A 19,710-nucleotide genomic window follows, 5' to 3' on the forward strand; every position below is an offset into this window, starting at 1 on the left:
TATAAACTGATGTCATTACCAAGAACTGTTTTTAAGGATATAATTAATATGATATTCATGGTTCTTGTGTAGTATATATATATATAATAATGAAAAAATGAAGGCCAATTGAAAAGTTTCTAAGCACTGGCCATTCTTTAACATACTAAGCGTTAACTTAAAGGTAAACTTCCTCTTTAACCAAGGCTACTTTTTAAAATAATAAAATGGCATCCTCCAAGATTTCAATTCACTGTCACTGTAAAGGGTGTTTAAATTACTTGAGTAACCCTCTATGCATACTATATTGTCTAATTAAGGAGAAGAAGGAGATTTATAAATAAAGTCATATTTCTCTTCCTTGAGGAATAAATGTAGTGGCTCCCTCTGATTGAATGAAAAAATCTTCTGTACACAAATTAGACTCTACAGCTTAAAAATAAATGAACACTCTTCATTGACTTATGATGCTGACACAAACCAAGGTACCAATTATCTACATGTAGAATTTACACACAAGAACCTCAAGTATCATCATAACCATAAAAAATAGAAGCTATAACCAGCCATTGCAGTGTTGAGAGAATATTAAGGAACTTTACATTTTCCAAACATTTAACAAGTTCCACATATGGTCTGTGTTTCATTTGGAAAGGTGTTTTTTGCTATTTTCCTTATGGCTTACTTACTCATGCCATTATTGGTTGGCAACCACACATGAGCATCATGTTTCATGATGCCCTGTCTTTTGTTTTTTGTGAGAACAGATGGAAATGATAGGAAATGTAATAGTCCTAATATCAAAAGTAAAATCATTACACAAGATGGACAGCATTTGATAACACCAAAATATACTGTTTAGAATTGTAGATGTTTGTTTTTTTTATCCTGAATGATAGGTGAATGACATTCTAAGCTGCTTTCCCAACACACATTCTTGGTTCTCAAAAATTATAGGTCATTGATTGTTTTATTTGGAAAAGGGATAGTGGAATTATGCAAGATCAAATTATCTTTGGATTAACACCAAAGAAACAGCTTCAAGCAGCTCTCATAAAATTAGAAGAAAGGCCAAGTGATTCTGTTTTATTAGAAACGTCACACTGAAATCCTTCTCAAACCATGTGATATATTGACATCCAACTTGTGAGAGTTAATGTTCATTTAGTAAGCAGAGAAAACCTCCTTTGTAATGTGTGAACAAGATAACATTGGATAGCTTTACAAACCCCATTTCATGTTTACTAGCCAAAATATAAAAAAAAATGCAGTGCACTTTATGTGAGTTTTTGTTTTATGGATTGTTTTATGGATTCCCAAGGCCTTTTTTTTAAATTCACAGAATGACTCATTACTATTATATGTTTTTATAGCATGTACTTCCATTCTCTGTTTTCTTTCAACTCAAATGACCTCTCTTGCAGGCATGTGGTTTTAGGTATCCCTTTGCTTCTTTCTTTTGGTTTTGCTAGCATTTTTTTAATTTATTATATTTTAAGTCATAAAGGTTGTATTCTTGATGATCTTACTTACTTACAAGCCTGCTTTTTAAGCATCCTGCCGTGTTACTCCTTGGTCCTAAAGGATGCTTTTGTTTGAAAGGAGAGTATAGTCTAAAGCAGTGGATCCCAAACTGTGGGGCTTAGGGTGGGATCAAGGGGGCTCAGTTTGAATTCAGGTAAGGGTAAGATTTTGAGGAAAATGTCAGTTTGCTATTTTAGATACCCTGGAAAAATAGCTTGGAGGTCACTTAGGGATAGATTTGGAGTGAAAACTTTCTTTCCTAGATTGGCCAGATTCAGTTCAGTGAGAAAAGGGTTTATAGCATGAAAACTAATGGACAATATTCAATTTGAGATGCAGAAAAACTTACTTCTCACAATTTATCACTTGAAAACTCTATTGATGTCCATGGTAAAAAACTGAAACTGAATAAGAAGAAAAGTTTTTCCTCAAATTTAATCTTGTCTATAGGTTTTCATGTGATAAACCATGAGACAACTCCTTCTCACTGAATTGAATATGGCCCATAGTTTTGAAACACTACTATTTCTTATATCTGTAACCTTTGAGATAAAAGGGGTCATAATCAAAGGCTTGGCCTTCAAGAGGACTTGAACTTAAAAAGTCAGGCAATCACCAGTTATAATTAGTCTGTGAAATAGCTAGAGTACTTAGCCATAAAGCATGTATTGCTGTATGTCATAACTTAAAATGATTAGTCACACAAGTGATCTTCCTATTATCAATTGTTTTCAACAGTGAGTTGCACGGGGCAGAAAGCTAAAACATATAAGATCCTCTTCATTCAATCCATTGTTACACATCTTAGTGCAGTGTTCCTGCTTATTAATCTACCAGGCTGATGTTGACAAATGGCTCAGAGTTGCTCATCTGTTTTGCTCTGTATGCCTAAACAATGTCTTCAATTCATGCAAGGAGTATGTACTATTATATAGAGGTGATAAAGTTGTCTTTATTTTTATATGTGACATGTTTGTACATTGGGCTATACTGGATAACAGTCATTTTAAATTCCTTTTGGTTTTGCTGGTGTAATTTGCCAGTAGCTACATTCATTAAATTGCACCATATTCAGAATCATATTATGTTTTCAATGACATGCTTAAATCAAAAGCAAAGTTGTGTGACTAATATTTCATATTGTGGGTCAAGACTTCTGATTTCTGAACAAAACTAAATTCTTTAAAGACTAAACTAAGATAACACAACTATATTTTTATTGACTATAGCAAAAAGGAGTTATGAGTTGAGATAAGGTGTTCTCATTTTTAAAATTTTCAGCTAAAAATGAAAAAAGGAGCCAGTATTTAAAAAACAGATGGGCAGATGCAATCTGGAGTGAATTATAGGAATAGTTGGTTCATGATCCTTTATAGAGCACACCTTAAATTTATTTCAAATATAACAAACATTCAAATACAAAATTAAAATCAGACACAACTTTACTTTGAGGTTGAAATCAGACACAAGTCAAAACATTTCTTGAGGTCTAAGGACTCTAAATAACATCCAAGAAACAGCTGGAACAGGGATAACAAGCTTGAAGACACCTGTTCAACATCATGAGAAACACCTGCTCTTTTGCAGCTATTTTACCTATTTTAAAAAGTCTGTTATAAGCTTATTAAATATAAATTACTGATATATTATTTTGCAATCAAGCACAGTTCCTATGCAGGATCTAATAATTGGTTTATATAACACTATGTAGTATGACCTAAAATATCATTATCATAACAAAAATGTATTCTCTGTTCTCTAAGCTAAGAATCAGTTATGGATTCCTGTTGCCTTACTGAAATAATGCATTTGTTTGTGAATTTGCAGGGTTTCACAGGAAAGGATGGTGCAGTAGGACCCAGAGGACCACCAGGACCAATGGTAAATGGCAGTATCTCCATATTTTGACATAAGACAAGCTAAAATCAAATATATTACTAATGCTGGAAGCATGCTTTTCTTATTTTATAGTGGCAGCCGAATTAGATTGTAAGGGGAAAGTATTTGCTAGCATAAGAAATATGATCAGACAGAAGTATTTTCCATTGGGTATTCATGTGGAAATAATCTGACAGTTTGGTTTACAAAGACCTGATAACATTACTCGTGATATCATCAATTCAGTGCATTCTTTTTTTTTCTAGGGAGCACCTGGACCTCAGGGAGTGCCAGGTCCAAGTGGGAAACCAGGAAAGCAAGGAGATAATGGATTGCCAGTAAGAAATTTTCCCTGCAGGGCTACTTTTAATCTTTCCTCTTATGTCTGCACACATCATTGCTATGTTTTTGCCTACATGAAACTTTGCTATATATCTATTTTAGCTATAAAGCTCAGTCTTTGGAAACTGTGGTAATCGTTTTCCATTTGAACAACCACTGAGATGATTTGCCAAGACATATATTTCTACAATGTGTAAACACAAAAGGCCAGATCAGCACATTCACAGGAAATGTTGCTCCCAGAAACAGAAGCACAGTCTAGTTGAGGTCAAAGTCAAGCATTTGGCAATATTTAACCACACTGTCAAGGAATCCCTTTCACTATATCTAACAAACTCTACTTTATTCTGTTAAAAAAACAGCAGAACAAAAGAAAAGTAATTACAGAACATGGAGTACATTTTTACTTAGGAACTTGTGAGAAGAGAATGCAAATATGTAAGCTGGTAGGAAAAGGTTGAAAACATATGTTAATTGTATCAGTGCATACAGAATAGCATAGTCTACAAGTCATGGGGGCAGTAAAGGCGCCTCAAGTGTAAGATACAGTAACAAATGTGCTTCTGCATGGCTTTTGCATGGTTCATTATGCCTTTGTGTCTGTCATATAAAATCCATTATGCTGTGCATTAATATTGCATAATTTTCTTCGATAGTACCATAAATAAATAACACTGTGTGAGAGATCACCAGAGAGCAGTCTCAGTACTTCACAACATTACAACCAGGATTCCTTGTTTAACATGAGATAAACGAATAGGTTTTGGGCTGAAATACTTTGCCCATTGTTTCCATCACAAAATATCTTTAGCTATCATCAAAGGGATACACTGCCTCTTTAAGTTGGCTGAGGGTGGAGAGACAATGATATTGCTCATACTGGTGACAGTGCAATCTTTCAGTAGGCTAGAGTATCTGCAGTTTAGCTTATGGGCTGCCCCCAGCCCACAGTGACTGTTTAAACCTAATGGTTTCTCCTCAGATCTCTGGAGTGTCAGGAGTTGTAGGAACAGGACAGGGGGTGGGTCAAGGAGTTTGTTTTTATCCATTGTCTCTGCATATGCTTTTCCTCTTTGTTGTTATCTTTTTTCTCCTGGTTCCTCATTTTCTGTCTCAAATTCTCCCATGCTTCTGGTAATGTAGCTCTAGTTTATCTTCCTATTACCTTTATTTTGTGTTTCCCTCTTTCTTTTGCTTCCTTTTTGTACTTATTCACACACTATTTTGCTTTTCCTCCCATTTTTCTTTTTTGTCTCCTTCTTCTTGTAACTCATTTTGACAGCATTTCATTCAGAGCTGCATTTAATGCTGACATGCTCCCACACCAAAAAGGACACATGCTGCTCTGTTGTTTGAGTTGCCAAGGTGGGAGTTTGAAACTCATAACTCACTGGTGAAATCATCTTTCCACTAACTTTTCTTGTGTGAACACAGAGATTCATGCATTCACATCCCAAGCAGGGGCTAAATGAATAAGAGCTCATTAGGGCTATGGCTCACTCGTGGAAACACCCTTAAGGCCACGTCATTCACATAATAATAACCCAGCAATTGCTCAGTTTTCTCTCACTGAAAAGACTTTTCTTACATGAATGTATTTGTCCATTATTTTATGCATTGTGGGGTATGCCCAAAATGAATATGCATTCTTTGTGGTTTTTAAATGTTTGACTTAAATGAGACTTTAATCATTATTTTTAGTAAGATGACATTTGTAGAATACAAAATTAGCTCGAGAACATCTCTCTATGGCACAAAAGGTGGAATTAATATTGTATTTACTGTTAATGGATGAAGTAATTTCTTGTCTGGCTAGATAATAAATGTAAAAATATTACTGGCACTGTAGCCAACAATTGCACAACCAAAGTTAACAAAAGTATAAAATGTGTGACTCAACACTTTGCTCATTACAACCCAATGTGCAGTCTGGTAACACTTATCAGTGCATGATGTGATTTCACTGGATGAGTTACTTTGGTTAGTTATACAATTTCCTTCTTCCTCACATCTCATCTCCAGCACAAATGCACCTCAGTGTATTATATGTTTGCTAATTCTTACTATTTGTTTTCATATTTGCTTGTTATTTCTTTTTTTTAATATAAGCTGGTTACATGGCTTCCTTGGCATCTGCTCTAGATGTATAAATAATATCTGCATAAAACTAACCTTAAAACTTTAAGCTAATCTAAACTTAAAATTCTTTGGAGCAATATTTACATGAATTACATAGTTACATAGTTAACATGGGTTGAAAAAGCTAAAAGAAAAGCCCATCAAGTTCCACTCTCTCAATAAGAAATGTTTCTAATATAGTTAGTTAGCCAAAAATGTAATCTATGAGGGACAGAACACTACTTTCTGCTCTCTAACCTCTAAGTTAGTCAGCGACTTAAAGGGGGGGCCACATGGAACATAACTGGTCAGCGAGTTTGCTTTTGATCCTTAGCACACAGGTCAGATTCAAAAGCAAACAGTTACAGTATGTCCCATGTGCCCCCCCCCACTCAAGTCACTGACTTGCTACTGACTTGTAACATGTTAGAGAGCTACAAAGGAGGAAGTTGTGGTCTACTAGTTCCTTTAGGGCAGTGACACACCAATGTGTCACTGCCCTTAAGAGCACTATAGACTTAGATATTCTCCTTGTTCAAGAATTCATCCAAGCTACTCTTAAAGGCATTAATAACATCTCCCATCTTAACATTACCAGGCAGAACATTCCACAACCTCAATGTCCTCATTCATTTTTTTGCATTCTAGGGAAAATGCTGTATTTTAACTAGTTGAAAGTCAAGGACTTTCCTCCTCGTGTTACTAAAGCTAGTGCTCGTAGGCTTTGGAGTCTTTGGTACTTGGCTATAGATAAAGGAAGTTTATGTACATTGTAGGCATGTGTAGGATTAGACAAGGATTTTTTTTATCTATACTGGCAGATAAGAGGATTTTACAAATATTTAAGGGTAAAAGCATAATATGGTTAAATGTACAAAGGCCAGAATAATCCCAGGGTTCTTAATAAACCCCACTTCCAGATATCTTATCACTTTTCAAAATATGTATGGGGGTGCATTTATTAGGGAAATGTAGATTACTTTAGGAGAACTGACATGGAATGTTGATTTTATGACTGAATTTTGCGGAGACACTGAGCTCCAGATATAAGCTGCAGACTGGAACTATGCAAAATACGTTTTTCATTTTATTGCTTTTTTGGACTGTGGGTCAAATACATAATAGAATATCATTTTGTTTTAGGGTCCTCTTGGACAGAAAGGAGACAAGGGTGAGAGGGTAAGTAATTAATTTCTCTTTTGAAAGGCATTTCTTGGCTACAATATAATTTAAAGTGATTTAAATGTTGTGCATTGCCCTTTTCACTGCAAACATCTTGTAAAAGTTATCTATTTTGCTTTATAAAGGGAGACATGGCATCTCAGAATATGATGAGATCAGTAGCAAGACAAGTCTGTGAACAGATGATAAATAGTAAGTACATATAAAGAACATTTGCTACAATTTTATGTTACATATAGTGATGAACAAATCTTTTCACTAGGCATGGATTCATTGCAAAATTCTGCATTTCACTATTGGCGATTTTTTTCAAAACTGTTAAGAAAATTTGGAGTTACAAAAAATTTACCTAGTGAGAAAAAAAGTTAACAAAGTTGCGGCCCCGTCAGATAAGTCTTGGTCATGTCAAAAAGTCACAGTTGCAGCAAAAAAGTCACATGTGCTGTATGGTACAATTTACACACCATTAAATAACAATACACGTATTGGTAAAAACAACTTACAAATATACAGTAGATGTATAAGTGTACAGAGAGCTGATAGCAAGGAACCATTTTTAAGCGATAACAGTTGTTTTCTTAAACAGTATTATTTTCTTTCTGAGTCGAGTTAAGAATAATGGAATAAAGTGGTTTGCATTTTTATTTTCTTGTTAAGAGTTCAGTATACAGACATATACATGAAAAAAATTGCACAGAACAGTATTCTATGCATATATCAGTGATTCTGGAAAACATAAATCTAACTGATAAGCTATTTTTATTAAAGGAGATGTAGAAGGTGAAGGGGAGAAGAAAGACATTGGAATGCAAATTATATTAGATCAGGGCAGAAGGCTAAGTGTACATGCCATGATGCAGAGACAGCTACTTTACTAGTGATTTATTGTAATTTCATGGGTGCTCCATGTTAAGAAGGTTGTATATGGCTGCAGAATAGTGTAAAATATTCTTTAACGTAACTCAGCTGTACAAAAGCCAAAGGATGGGGTGAGCTGTGAATGTTGTAGTGCTTAGTAATTATATATGTTTCATGGTGAGTTGTGGCTGAAAAAATGTAGTCAGTGTTAAATAAATCATGTGTACATATCTAAATGAGTTGTTAAGAGAAGGGTTATTCAGTTTAAGTGGCACCATCAGTTAGTTTAGGTCTTTATTCCTCTACCTACTAATAAATTCTTCATTGCAAAGCTATTTATACAGAGAGAACTCAGTTTATTTAGCTGCCCATCATAGGTAATGTAGATAAGGATACACTAATGAAATATATAAAATATGCAAAAGTGACATAAATACACACAGTTTATCAAATACCCTAAATGGAGGCACAAGCAAAGGGATGGGGAAAAAGCAATCCTATAGTATGGCATTGCTACATTTTTAGGAGTTATTTGAAATTCCTAAGTTCAGCCTTTTGTCCAAGTGAGCCTACCTAACTTCTAGGATCAAGAAAAATCTCACTCAGTCTAGCCATATCTAATTTTTCTCTTTTGGTAAATATTGCCTTCCTGACCTCAAAACTGCAACCAGAGTACAGTCCCTGTACTTTAGAATTAGAACATTCCATTCTTTTATTCAGGTTTCGTAATGTCCCTACTGAAGAGCAAAATTGCATCTAACCATTAGTAGGATAACAACATCCTTTTCCATCAATTATATGCCTTAGTTGCACAGATGCATTGTTTCAGTGTCCTACTCTAAGGACCCAATATATGATTGCTCAAGCCTTCCTACTTGAGCAAGCATTCTTAACTCACACTGGGTTTTGGCCCAATTATCTTATAAACTTTGCATCTTTTAGGTGCCAAAAATCAAGTCTGATGGCTTGAGCCATCATAAATAGGGCCTCATTCATTACCAGATTAAATTAAAACAGACTCTGAGGAACACTACTTAGATCTCTGGTCCATTTGAGAATGTACAACTTACTTCTGCTCTTTGCAAACAATGTTTGGCCAGTTCTGTATCAATATGCAAAGACCATCACCAAGACCAACAAACCTTTGCTGAGAAATGAAACATTTACTTGGCACTATATTAAATGCCTAAAATTGTACTTAAGAGTATGTTTAATCTGGCCTGGACCTAGACTAGTGCTCTACCTCATTTTCAAAAAAATTGTCATTGGTTTCAGTGTTTACCATACCTGTTGGGTCACCCCCAGCCCCCCTCAATAATCTGTCTACTCTTCTTAACCCTAGCACCAGAAAAACAACACAGTTTTTATCATTTAGGGTCCTTTATTTCCAGAGCAGCTGAGAGCCAGGGTGCTCTAAGAGCATGTTTTCTTTATAATGACTAGTTCAGAACAGCTGCTCTCCTCAGTATCCTCCCTCAAAACAGTGAACTTGTTTGGGCAAATTAGCTGGGGACCAGCCTCCCTGGACTTTCACCCCCTGTCTCCTCTGTTGTTGCAACAAACCTTTTTAATATTCATGTCACCCTCCCCAACTCTACCAGCAATTCCCCCCTCAGTGAGCAACCTATCCTGCACTGAGTGCTGCAAGTTGCCCCATAGTTTTGAAACTTGGATTTTCAAAGGAAAATCTACCCTCACCTCTTACAAGGCAATGCTCCCTGTATCAGACACTTTAGGATTCCAAATATGACAAACATATACTAGCAGACAAGATACATGAAATAAAATATCTTTAGGTAAAGCTGTTCTAGTGGACAGATGAGATAAATTAAATAACATTTCTTTAGGTATAGGCTTATAGAAGACATAGACAGAAAGGATAAATGAAATAGCAGACAGACAAGATTAATAAAATAAACCTTCTATATGTATACCAAACTGTTCTAGTACACACTAAAAGACAGAGAACTAGCAACACTTTGGCACCACTGCCTCACACTAGAAAACCAGAAGCATTGTATGAATTTAACCATGCTTGTCTGGTAGGTAGAAAAAGAAGAGAGGTATTAAGGGGCAGATTTATCAAAGTGTAAAATTAGAGTTTACAACAGAAAAATTCATCTGCTTTCTGTTCATTCCTGTGGGATTTTTAGAAGCATACCAATTGGTCAAAATTAGAGATTTGGTAAATAAGCTTTCATTGTAGATGCAGGAAAAGGCGATGTACCGTCTTAGCCAGTCAAAAAATCTTTACAGGGTAACCCTTTTGAAATAAAAAATAACAAAATGGTATAAACGTGAAACCTTTACTGGCTAACTAAGATAATCATACCAAGCTTTCAGAACATTTTAGTTCCTTTTTCAAGCTGATTACAATGAAACTGTGGTGCTCTCTGATATATATACAACATTCCGCTCATAGATCAAATAACCAGAAAAAAAGAATATCTGTGTGGAAGGTGTTAACAAAGTCATATAAACGGGGGGGGGGGGGGGGGGGGGGGGGGGCAAGGGACAAACAGATTAGGTACAGGATAATGTGGATCAAAGTGACTTGATATAAATTAGGGTAAGTTACACCAGTAGGAAACCATTTTAACAGCCCTCACCACTCCATAAACGATTTAAGAATCTTGGTAAACTTGGGAAACTTCAAAACAGACAATGAAAGGAAGGTATGGGAGTATAAATTAATGAAAACTTTCAACTCTCTGGAGAAGGGACTGAACCTGGGCCTTGGATTTATGGCAAATTATATAGATTAAGAACTGCCTGCACCCAGCCAGAAATAATAACATCTATAGAGACACTGGGCCAGTTAATCACATGGAATTCCATTCACTTCACACTTCAGTAACTTACCCTAATTTATATCAAGTCACTTTGATCCACATTATCTTGTACCTTATCTGTTTGTCCCTTGCAGCCCCTCCCCCCCCCCCCCCCCCCTTTATATGACTTTGTTAACACCTTCCACACAGATATTCTTTTTTTTGGTTATTTGATCTATGAGCTGAATGTTGTATATATAACAGAGAGCACCACAGCTTCATTGTAATCAGCTTGAAAAAGGAACTAAAATGTTCTGAAAGCTTGCTATGATTATATTAGTGCCAGTAAAGGTATCACCTTTATACCACTTTTGTTATTTTTTATTTCAAAAGGATTACCCTGTAAAAAGTAAATAAGCTTCTAATAGCCTTAGGTCTATATACAAATCTATTCTGAAATAACTCGTCATTTAAGCAGATACAAAGAGGCAAATTTGTTAAAATGTGAGATTAGAGCTCACCGCACAGAAAATTAACAACTTTCTATTAATATGGGATTTTTTGAGGTGTATTCATTAATGGGTGAAAATTAGAGCTCACCAATTAAAAAAATATGCTTCTAAAATGAAATGAACAGTGGGTGAATTTTTCTTTGGTGAGTTCTTATCTCACATTTTGATACATCTTCCCCATAGTCATGTGATTGATGTATAGCCAATAGATTCTCCAAGTCCACTACAGCACAAAAAAAGGACAAAAGCGCAGATACCTCTTGGTGAGCCAAGCAGTAGTGCACATTTTATGACCTGAGTGGTTTTCCTCGCACTCAGCTAATAAAATGTTTAGTGCTTGACCCGCCAAAGGATTGTTCAAATCTACCATATTTAAATAAATCATATTTAGTGCTTTGATCTATTAAATTAAGTGTATTTAGGAACTTTAAATTATTTGTCACTAGATTGGTCAAATATTGTCTAGAGTTTGGAATGCAGGAATTTAAATATCATAAAGATCTTCACCATTGCATAAAGGTCTTCACCAATTCCAAATATAGTTTATTCTAATTTGGTGCCATTTTGCCAAATTGTTTATAGCTATAGATATATTGCTGCCTTCTTCCATTTAATATGCTTTATTCTCTTGCATTTTACATTCCCTTAGCATGTACAAACATTCATTACAAATATGCTACACAAGCAATGTATAAAAAAGTTTAAAAATTCAAGTTTTATTCTGAAATACACAAATCTGTCCCCACAAATACACAAAACTGCCCCTATCCACTTTTTAACAACAGATATTTAGCAAGAAATATTTTGCACACTGAGCAGTGCTTTACAGCTGATAAGAGCTTTGGGCCACCCAGTCTGTCTTTTTTTTCCCTTTGGGAGGAAGATCAAGAAGTGGTTTTGCTCTGCACATTTTAATTGTTATGTTACTAGTTTAGGTTGACAGCTATTCCATTCAGCTTCCACTGACTCCCATCTAAAGAATGCTCACTTTAGCTAAAGTCAGCACTGTGATTTGATATTCTGTTTCTAAAAAGCATATTAACCTCCAAATCCTCTGTCATTACACTCAACATTTAATTTATAACCAGTAGTTTGAGTGAGATAGAAGTTAAGCGTACTGTTGATTTCTAACATGTCATTTCCCCTCTTTCTGTTTAAGGTCAAATGAGCAGATTTAATCAGATGTTGAACCAAATTCCAAATGATTACTATTCCAATCGCAATCAGCCTGGTCCTCCAGGTCCTCCCGGTCCTCCAGGCAACGCTGGCATGAGAGGAGAACCTGGAGCTGCTGGCAGATCTGGATTCCCAGGAACACCTGGTCCTCAAGGACCACCTGGAGAAAGAGGTATGCCATATAAAGTTACAGTTAAGCTTAACAATACCCAGCTTCTAAACATTTCAGATAGGACTGTGTTTCTGTATTCCTATGTTTGTGTAAGATGAACCAAGGGCTGCTAGACATTTAATTTCACTATTATCCATATGCTTTTTCAGGAATACCAGGAGAGAAAGGGGAGAGAGGGAACCCAGGAATTGGATCCCAAGGACCCAGGGGACTTCCAGGACCTCCAGGTTGGTGTATATCTGATTTTTAAGAGAAAACGGTGCATACACTTTATCTGATAATAAGATTTTGTGTTTAACCTGGATAGGATTTTCATTGCAGGGAAAACAAAACATCCATAGATTTAATATATACATAATATTTTAATTCTGTAGTTGATTTTTTTACTTTGTTGTTTTGCTCAGCATTTAAAATTCTCAGGATAGAGCTAAAGCAATTGTATATTGTCAATTTATTGTAACTCTGTAGTAAAATATATTTATTTCAAGTAACTTCAAAATCTAAAAATAATCCTGTTTTCCCAGTGTGCTAGTAAAATATTGCTGGATGCAATACAAGCTTAAAAACAGTACTAGCCTTTAGTCTTGCACTACTTCTGATCCATGCCTCCCTTTATACACTGATTATTTGCCTATGTCTTGGCAGTGGAAACAAACTGTCTGGCTCTTTCTGCCTTTAATTTACTAGTTAAAACATGATTTTTTCATTACAAGATCCACAAGAAGCTTGCAACAATTTTATCCTCACTTGATTCAAGCCTTACATTGGAGTTAAACATAATAGAGAAGGCTCCAAAAATAACATTACTTCATCTGCCCTTGAGCTGCAGGGCAGCAGAGTTGATGCACTTTTACATTTTAATTGAAATTCAGTGTGCTTTTCTTATGCAGTAGGTTCCCCAGAGGTCTTTATATCTTAAAGGTGGAAACTAACCAACAAATTCATTTATGTCTGTACTCTGTCTAAATCCTGACAAATCAGAATGAGTATAAAATAACCTCTGATGAAGCTGCCTACACGGAAAAGTTATGGTTTATCATGGTTAAAGTGATTAGTTGTAGTTTGGTGTTTTTGGGGTGGCTTCATTGACAACATGTGTTCAAAACGATCTTTCCCTTTTAACATAGCAAAATGAGTCTAGACAGTTTATATGCCAGATTAATTACTAGCCTTTGTTTTAAAATAATAAGAAACAATCCTTACAGTATCCTGACATTTTGTTTAAAAACTGTAGGACCTCCAGGCGAATCCAGAACAGGACCTCCAGGATCCTCAGGCTCCACAGGACCTCCAGGACCTTCAGGTCGCCCCGGTAACCAAGGAATTAGAGGGCCTCCTGGTCCAGCTGGATACTGTGATGCTTCAATGTGTGCAAGCATTCCTTACAATGGGCAAGGATACCCAGGTATGTCCCACCTATAAAAATTATGAAGCGGAACACAATTAAGTATTAATTACTGCTAAATACAGAACTGCACATTGTACTGTGTATTACTAGTGCAGAAAATATATAGGGTGATCACTAACCCATAGCATCCAGTTAGATGATTACTTCCATTACTGTATTGTAAACCTACAAAAGCCTAGGTTTTGGTAGGCTAAAATGTATTATGGGGACAAGACACACTTGTGCAACCCTCTAATGCATTGTAATACATCAGGATTCATCTTTATTTAGGTGGCAGAATTTCTCTTGCATGTTTAAAATTTAAAAAAAAAAAAAAATTCTTTTTCCTACTCACTGTCAATTTTGTTTCTATACTTACCACTGATAAACCAGTTACATTTACCAGTAGGTAGTGGGATTTAATTCTACAACGGAGCTAACCATCCTCTCTCATATTAGTTAGGGGTTTCATCCAACCCCATTGATAAATTATGGGCTAATTCTCTTAGCATAGCTAGTGAGCTTATAAAGGTGTACTCTTTGAAGGTTCTCACTGATGGATCTGTTGAAACATAATGATTACAGATTCTTAGATGATTGCAGTTTCACCCATCACGCACATCCCATAGAGTAACTTCACTTTTTCTGAGAGTTTATAACATAACATTGTGATATGTGGTACTGGGAGGTGTTGGCCAGGTTGGAGAAACTTTAACTATACAAGAGGTGAATGATTTCTGAAAACATAGGGGTTCAATACCTGAGAAGCAATTCAATTTTAATCAATTTAAAAAGTTAATGCTATATTTTATTATATTTCCTTCTCCTCTTAGCATTTCAGGCTGATTGAATGGATCTTGCAAAGTGGGCCATCATTTAGTACAGTACAGCACACTTCAAGAAAACCTAGAGGCAAAACACACAGACGACTTGTTAATGTGCTTCTCAGAACCTTTATGTGCAGAAAGGGGAAGCAAGGAGGGCTTTAATATTGGGAGACAGCATGTCCCTCATTCTGGTTTTATATCCCTAGTAGTAACATTAAAAAAAATATATATATATTAAAGAATACACACACACAGCGAACAGGAATTCTCCCCAAATTTCACCCAAATTGGCCTTCAAGCTGAGCCCCACTGCTATTGTTCCAAACCTGCCGATTGTGCCAGCCCCATAATTTAGGAACCACTGTTCTACAGGGATTCTGTTGGTAAACTGCAATATTTTTAGCTCATGGAATTGAATCTGATCCCTTGTTGAACAGAGCCAGATTCACATCTTGTAGTGTAGTAGAAGTCATTACTGCTTTCAGTGTTACCTGTTAACACAGAGCCATTGCTTCCCTGATTTGCTCCATGGTTTTAATGTCACTACTGACATCACACCACTGCACTCTATGTCACCACATACAGAGGTCCTTCATTTCACCTGTTTAGGTGGATATATGGGGTGTACCAATAACAATCATAACTTCCACCACAGAGGAAACTCTAGCTCCTTGTACTATTAATATACTGTTTCATTCCTGTGGGCTGCAATATACACTATTAACTTGTGAATAGGTGTAAGAAAATGTATTATGCATCATTTACTAACATCTCTTTGACCTGTTTCAGGTTCCGGCTAACACATTTTCTAAGTCTCCAGTGCTGCTTACAGTTTGAACTCATGAAAATCCTGTTTCTGAGATGTTTGCGCACGTGCTTACCTTGAAATGATTCTTTTGGGAAATTTCACCATGGATATAACTAATGACCCATGTTGGCATCAGTAAAAAGGGGACATTCTTTATACTAACAACACTCGAATGGGAACAAGGACTGCGGTGTCAACTTACAAAGCCTGTTGCATTTCTGTATTAAGAGAGTCATGTCAAATACAAGAAACCTATAGGGCCTAATCTATATAGGAGGTCAATATAACTACTAACTACTGTACCTGAGGTAACCCATGTAAAAGAGAGATTTAACCAAAGAAAATAGAACCAACATATGTAAATAATAAACTAATTGTGGCTTGTAAATGATGTGTATGAGACCATATCCACTAAAATCAGTTAACATTTTTACAATAGGCTTTTGCATTCAAGCCTGCTGCTTGCTGTTTGCTGAAATAACCATCATTGACACTCTATACAATCTATGGTGCTACTGCTTGTTAAAAAAAAATGTTCAGATAATCAGACTTTTAAGAAATGTATCTGCAATTATTAACTGGGTATAACTATTTTCTATTCACCCTGTTTCCGCTATACTTTTCTATTTATTTTGTTCTGCGAAGAAGTAGAGCCATACCACAGTCAGTTTGCTATACTAACATCAGTGTTGTTCATCTGAATCTTACCCAAATTAAAATGCGTTCATTATTTATCTGTTGCCCTCAATCAACCATTTTAAACAGCTAATATTTGCAAGGATTATGATTATCAGCACTAAGGGCATTAAATTACAAGAACTAATTGCTAAATTATTTTTAGACATTTTTACAAGTGAACGTCATTTCATAATAACAACAAATAATATCTTAAACTGTATGTGTTTCAAAATAATGCTCCATATGTTCATGGATTCATGTCATAAGATAACTATCTTGTTCAATCGGGGAACTATTTTCAACCAGAACCTTATCAGCCTGAAAGTGGACCGCAGGAGCCAGAGAATCAGCCTTACGTAGTACCTATGCAGCAAGAGAGTCCAGATGAGGATTTTGAGGACTATGGACATGAATATGCAGAACATATGCGATGGAGGAGATCCTTACCAAAGAAATTTTAAGATATTTGTGCAATTTCCTTGGCTATATTTGAATATGCAGATATACACAGATTAGCTGGATAGCACATTTTGCCATTCCATTCCAGGATACTGCAGCTACATAATGATGGAAATAATTTTAACTAACAGAACAAAAAAAATGAAGCTTTGTTTGATGTCCCCCTATAAGCTTGTAAAATAGTTTTGGCTTAATTTGAAATCTGTGAATAGAGGCAATACCATGTAGCAATGTTAAATAGCTCTAATGCAGATGCAATTTAAGGCTTTCCATTGGCTGGTAACCTAAGCAGAGGTTTAGCCCATTGCATGCTAGATGGAAATGCAGCACATTACAAAGAAATGAATTGCACTTTCATCTTGCGCTTTTCTTATCTTTTAATTGTCAGCTGACTGTAATAATTTAGAGTCTGTCAGTCCTTCTGCGCTATCATTTTCCAGTCCTTCTGTACTTTCACGTACTACTCAGGCTTCAGTTATGCTTCATAAAAGTTATGCTGCTTTTTTTATACTATACTTTCTTTTTAACATTCAGAAACTTCTCAACATAGCAAAACCCCTTCACAGAGCTAAGTATGCTGTGTCATTTTGATGCAGGCTTATATTGTAGACACAATAACAGTTACATGTATGCCAAGTTTCAGTCAGTCCTACAGAAAAGGAGTTTGCATGTTTGTGCTGTATATTTAGTATGAACATTTTTTCAGAATATAGTGTTTCTTAGTTCTCAAAGCAGTTTGAATTTGTCTGCAAGGCTATGAAAATAGAATTGCTGTTTGAAGATTTTTAACTGCAAATTGTGAATTTCACTGCCTTATATTTTTATTTATTTCTGAAACAAAAGAGGCGTTTTTCAATAAAACTACTGAAAATATCTTGCTGTCGTCTTGTCATTGTATGGTACCAAATGCTTGTGCTCAAAGAGACTGCAAAAAAACAGGGAAAATGTTGATTTTGTGACACATTAGTTCACTGAATATCATCACAACTGTAATAGGAATTCAGCTGCAGGGTGGCAGGTTTTAACCAGACATGGGCCAAAACTTCTTACAATTGGATATTGTCTTGTCTCTGATTTTGTTTATGATTTAAGCTTTTTAAAGTTGCTAGGATAATAACATAGGATAATAAAGCTTCTTCTCAACATGTAACTCTAGTGCTGTTACAATTTTAAAAACAGTCATTGCATTGATTGCTATGGGTTACAAGAGAAGCACAAAGTCTTTCTATATAACCCTGATACATAAATAATATCCAGTGAATACAGTTTTATTCAAGACTCATAACCTAGGGGAATCTTTTATTTTATGGCTGACATAGGGGCAAATGGAACAAGTTTTAAACTGGAAAATTTCTGGATTCACAAAAGCGATATTAAATCTGGACAAAGGAAATATTATTTGCAAAAAAACAATAATATTTTGCATTTCATATTTTTTCTATGTAATTACTTTTATTAAATTCCTTCCATAGTGTCATAGTGGCATAGTTTTTTATGAAAATGTGTGAATACACAGTCACACACTGATTATAAGTAGTATAATCATTTCAGCTGGTTATTTAGTCCCCATGTACATAAACAGTAAAAAAAAATACATTGCATGGCTATATATTCAACACTAAACATTTACCCCTCAGGGTATCATGCTACAGCATTAACCCAAATTGATTGCCCTGTATTTTTTAAGAATGTGATATAAAAGGAAAAAAGGTATAATATATTCTTATAAATAAGCTGTTAGAGAATGGTGGAATTTTACTCTGGGGAACTCTAGTTTATATACTCTAGTATAAATCTGCCCATATATGTTATTGTTTGCTGGGTATTGTTAGCTGGGTATTATAATTACAGTATGTAATTGTGTGACATCAGTTGGATATTTTGTAATTATGGCAGCTGAATTCCTGTTCCTTATATAAAATATATCAAATATAATTTAGCAGACCAAAGCATGCATACATATTTGTACAAAAAATGCTGACTGCTAACAGGAATCCATATATAAATATGTGGTTTTCTCAGATGTGGGAATGCTGTTTTGGTCATGCATTAAACAAAACACAAAATAACACAGATAGGATTAGAAATGGGCAGCTAAATGAATGAAGTGAAGAATATAGAAGCCTTGACAGAATGGACACCTTTAAAACAAAAATGACTTGAGATATATTTAGGGCCAGTAAAGAGTAATAAGAGCAATGTTTCCAGAAACAGATGAAAGATGATTGCATGATAACCATAATTCTATTGTTGAATGTCTACTCTTTTTAATACATCATCAGCCATGTTACAAAAAAAAAATAATCTATAACAGAAAAAATACCTGAAAAGTACCTGAAATGCAAAGGGAAAGTTTATATTCATTAAAAACATGTTGCAGAATGCACATCATTCTTGGATCTTATTGAATAGCTTTATACGAGTACAGTTTGGATTAATTACACTTTAAAAGTTGTTCATTTTTCTTTTGGACTAGCTGTGATCATCTTTTTTATAAAGCTGTCATATCTTAGTTCCTAGAGCACCTACAATGCTAGATATTATGATCATTCAGGCCCATTTACTGTTACTTTTATGATATAATAATAATGTTGCAGAACAAGTGGTTTACATTAAATATTAAACACCAATCATTTGTTTCGCATAAGATACACCCATGATATATAATACAGGTATGGGATCCCTTATCCAGAAACCTGTTATCCAGAAAGTTACAAATTACAGAAAGGCCGTCTCCCATAGACTCCATTATAAGAAAATAATTCTAATTTTTAAAAATTATTTCTTTTTTTCCTATAATAATAAAACAGTACCTTGTACTTGATCCAAACTAAGATATAATTAATCCTTATTGGAGCCAAAACAAGCCTATTGGGTTCATTCAATATTTGAATAATTTTTTGGAGACTTAAGTTATGGAGATCCAAATTATGGAAAGATCCCTTATCCGGAAAACCCCAGGCCTGTGCATTCTGAATCCCATACCTGTAATGATAATAAGAATAAGGAAACATCATTTGAAACCTTTTTTTATCCACA

General features: G+C 35.2%; 1 protein-coding gene across 4 annotated transcripts in view; it reads left to right on the plus strand.

Moving 5' to 3' along the window:
- The window catches only part of col12a1 (collagen, type XII, alpha 1), a 152,625-nt gene extending 135,081 nt beyond the window's left edge, over window positions 1-17,544 (plus strand). For 3 of the 4 annotated variants that reach the window (XM_002936200.3, XM_031901995.1, XM_018094326.2), the window contains 8 exons: window positions 3,331-3,384; window positions 3,648-3,719; window positions 6,985-7,020; window positions 7,149-7,215; window positions 12,324-12,512; window positions 12,662-12,739; window positions 13,747-13,917; window positions 16,519-17,544. In XM_002936200.3, coding sequence (XP_002936246.3) covers window positions 3,331-3,384; window positions 3,648-3,719; window positions 6,985-7,020; window positions 7,149-7,215; window positions 12,324-12,512; window positions 12,662-12,739; window positions 13,747-13,917; window positions 16,519-16,673 — 822 coding nt within the window. In that variant the 3' untranslated portion in view covers window positions 16,674-17,544. Of the gene's footprint in view, window positions 1-3,330; window positions 3,385-3,647; window positions 3,720-6,984; window positions 7,021-7,148; window positions 7,216-12,323; window positions 12,513-12,661; window positions 12,740-13,746; window positions 13,918-15,515 lie in introns of all 4 variants that reach the window. The other variant, XM_018094325.2, reaches the window with a different exon arrangement.
- Window positions 17,545-19,710: the final 2,166 nt, after the last annotated feature.

The sequence above is a fragment of the Xenopus tropicalis genome, chromosome 5, assembly GCF_000004195.4.
Source record: "Xenopus tropicalis strain Nigerian chromosome 5, UCB_Xtro_10.0, whole genome shotgun sequence".
In the NCBI taxonomy this organism is placed as follows: domain Eukaryota; kingdom Metazoa; phylum Chordata; class Amphibia; order Anura; family Pipidae; genus Xenopus; species Xenopus tropicalis.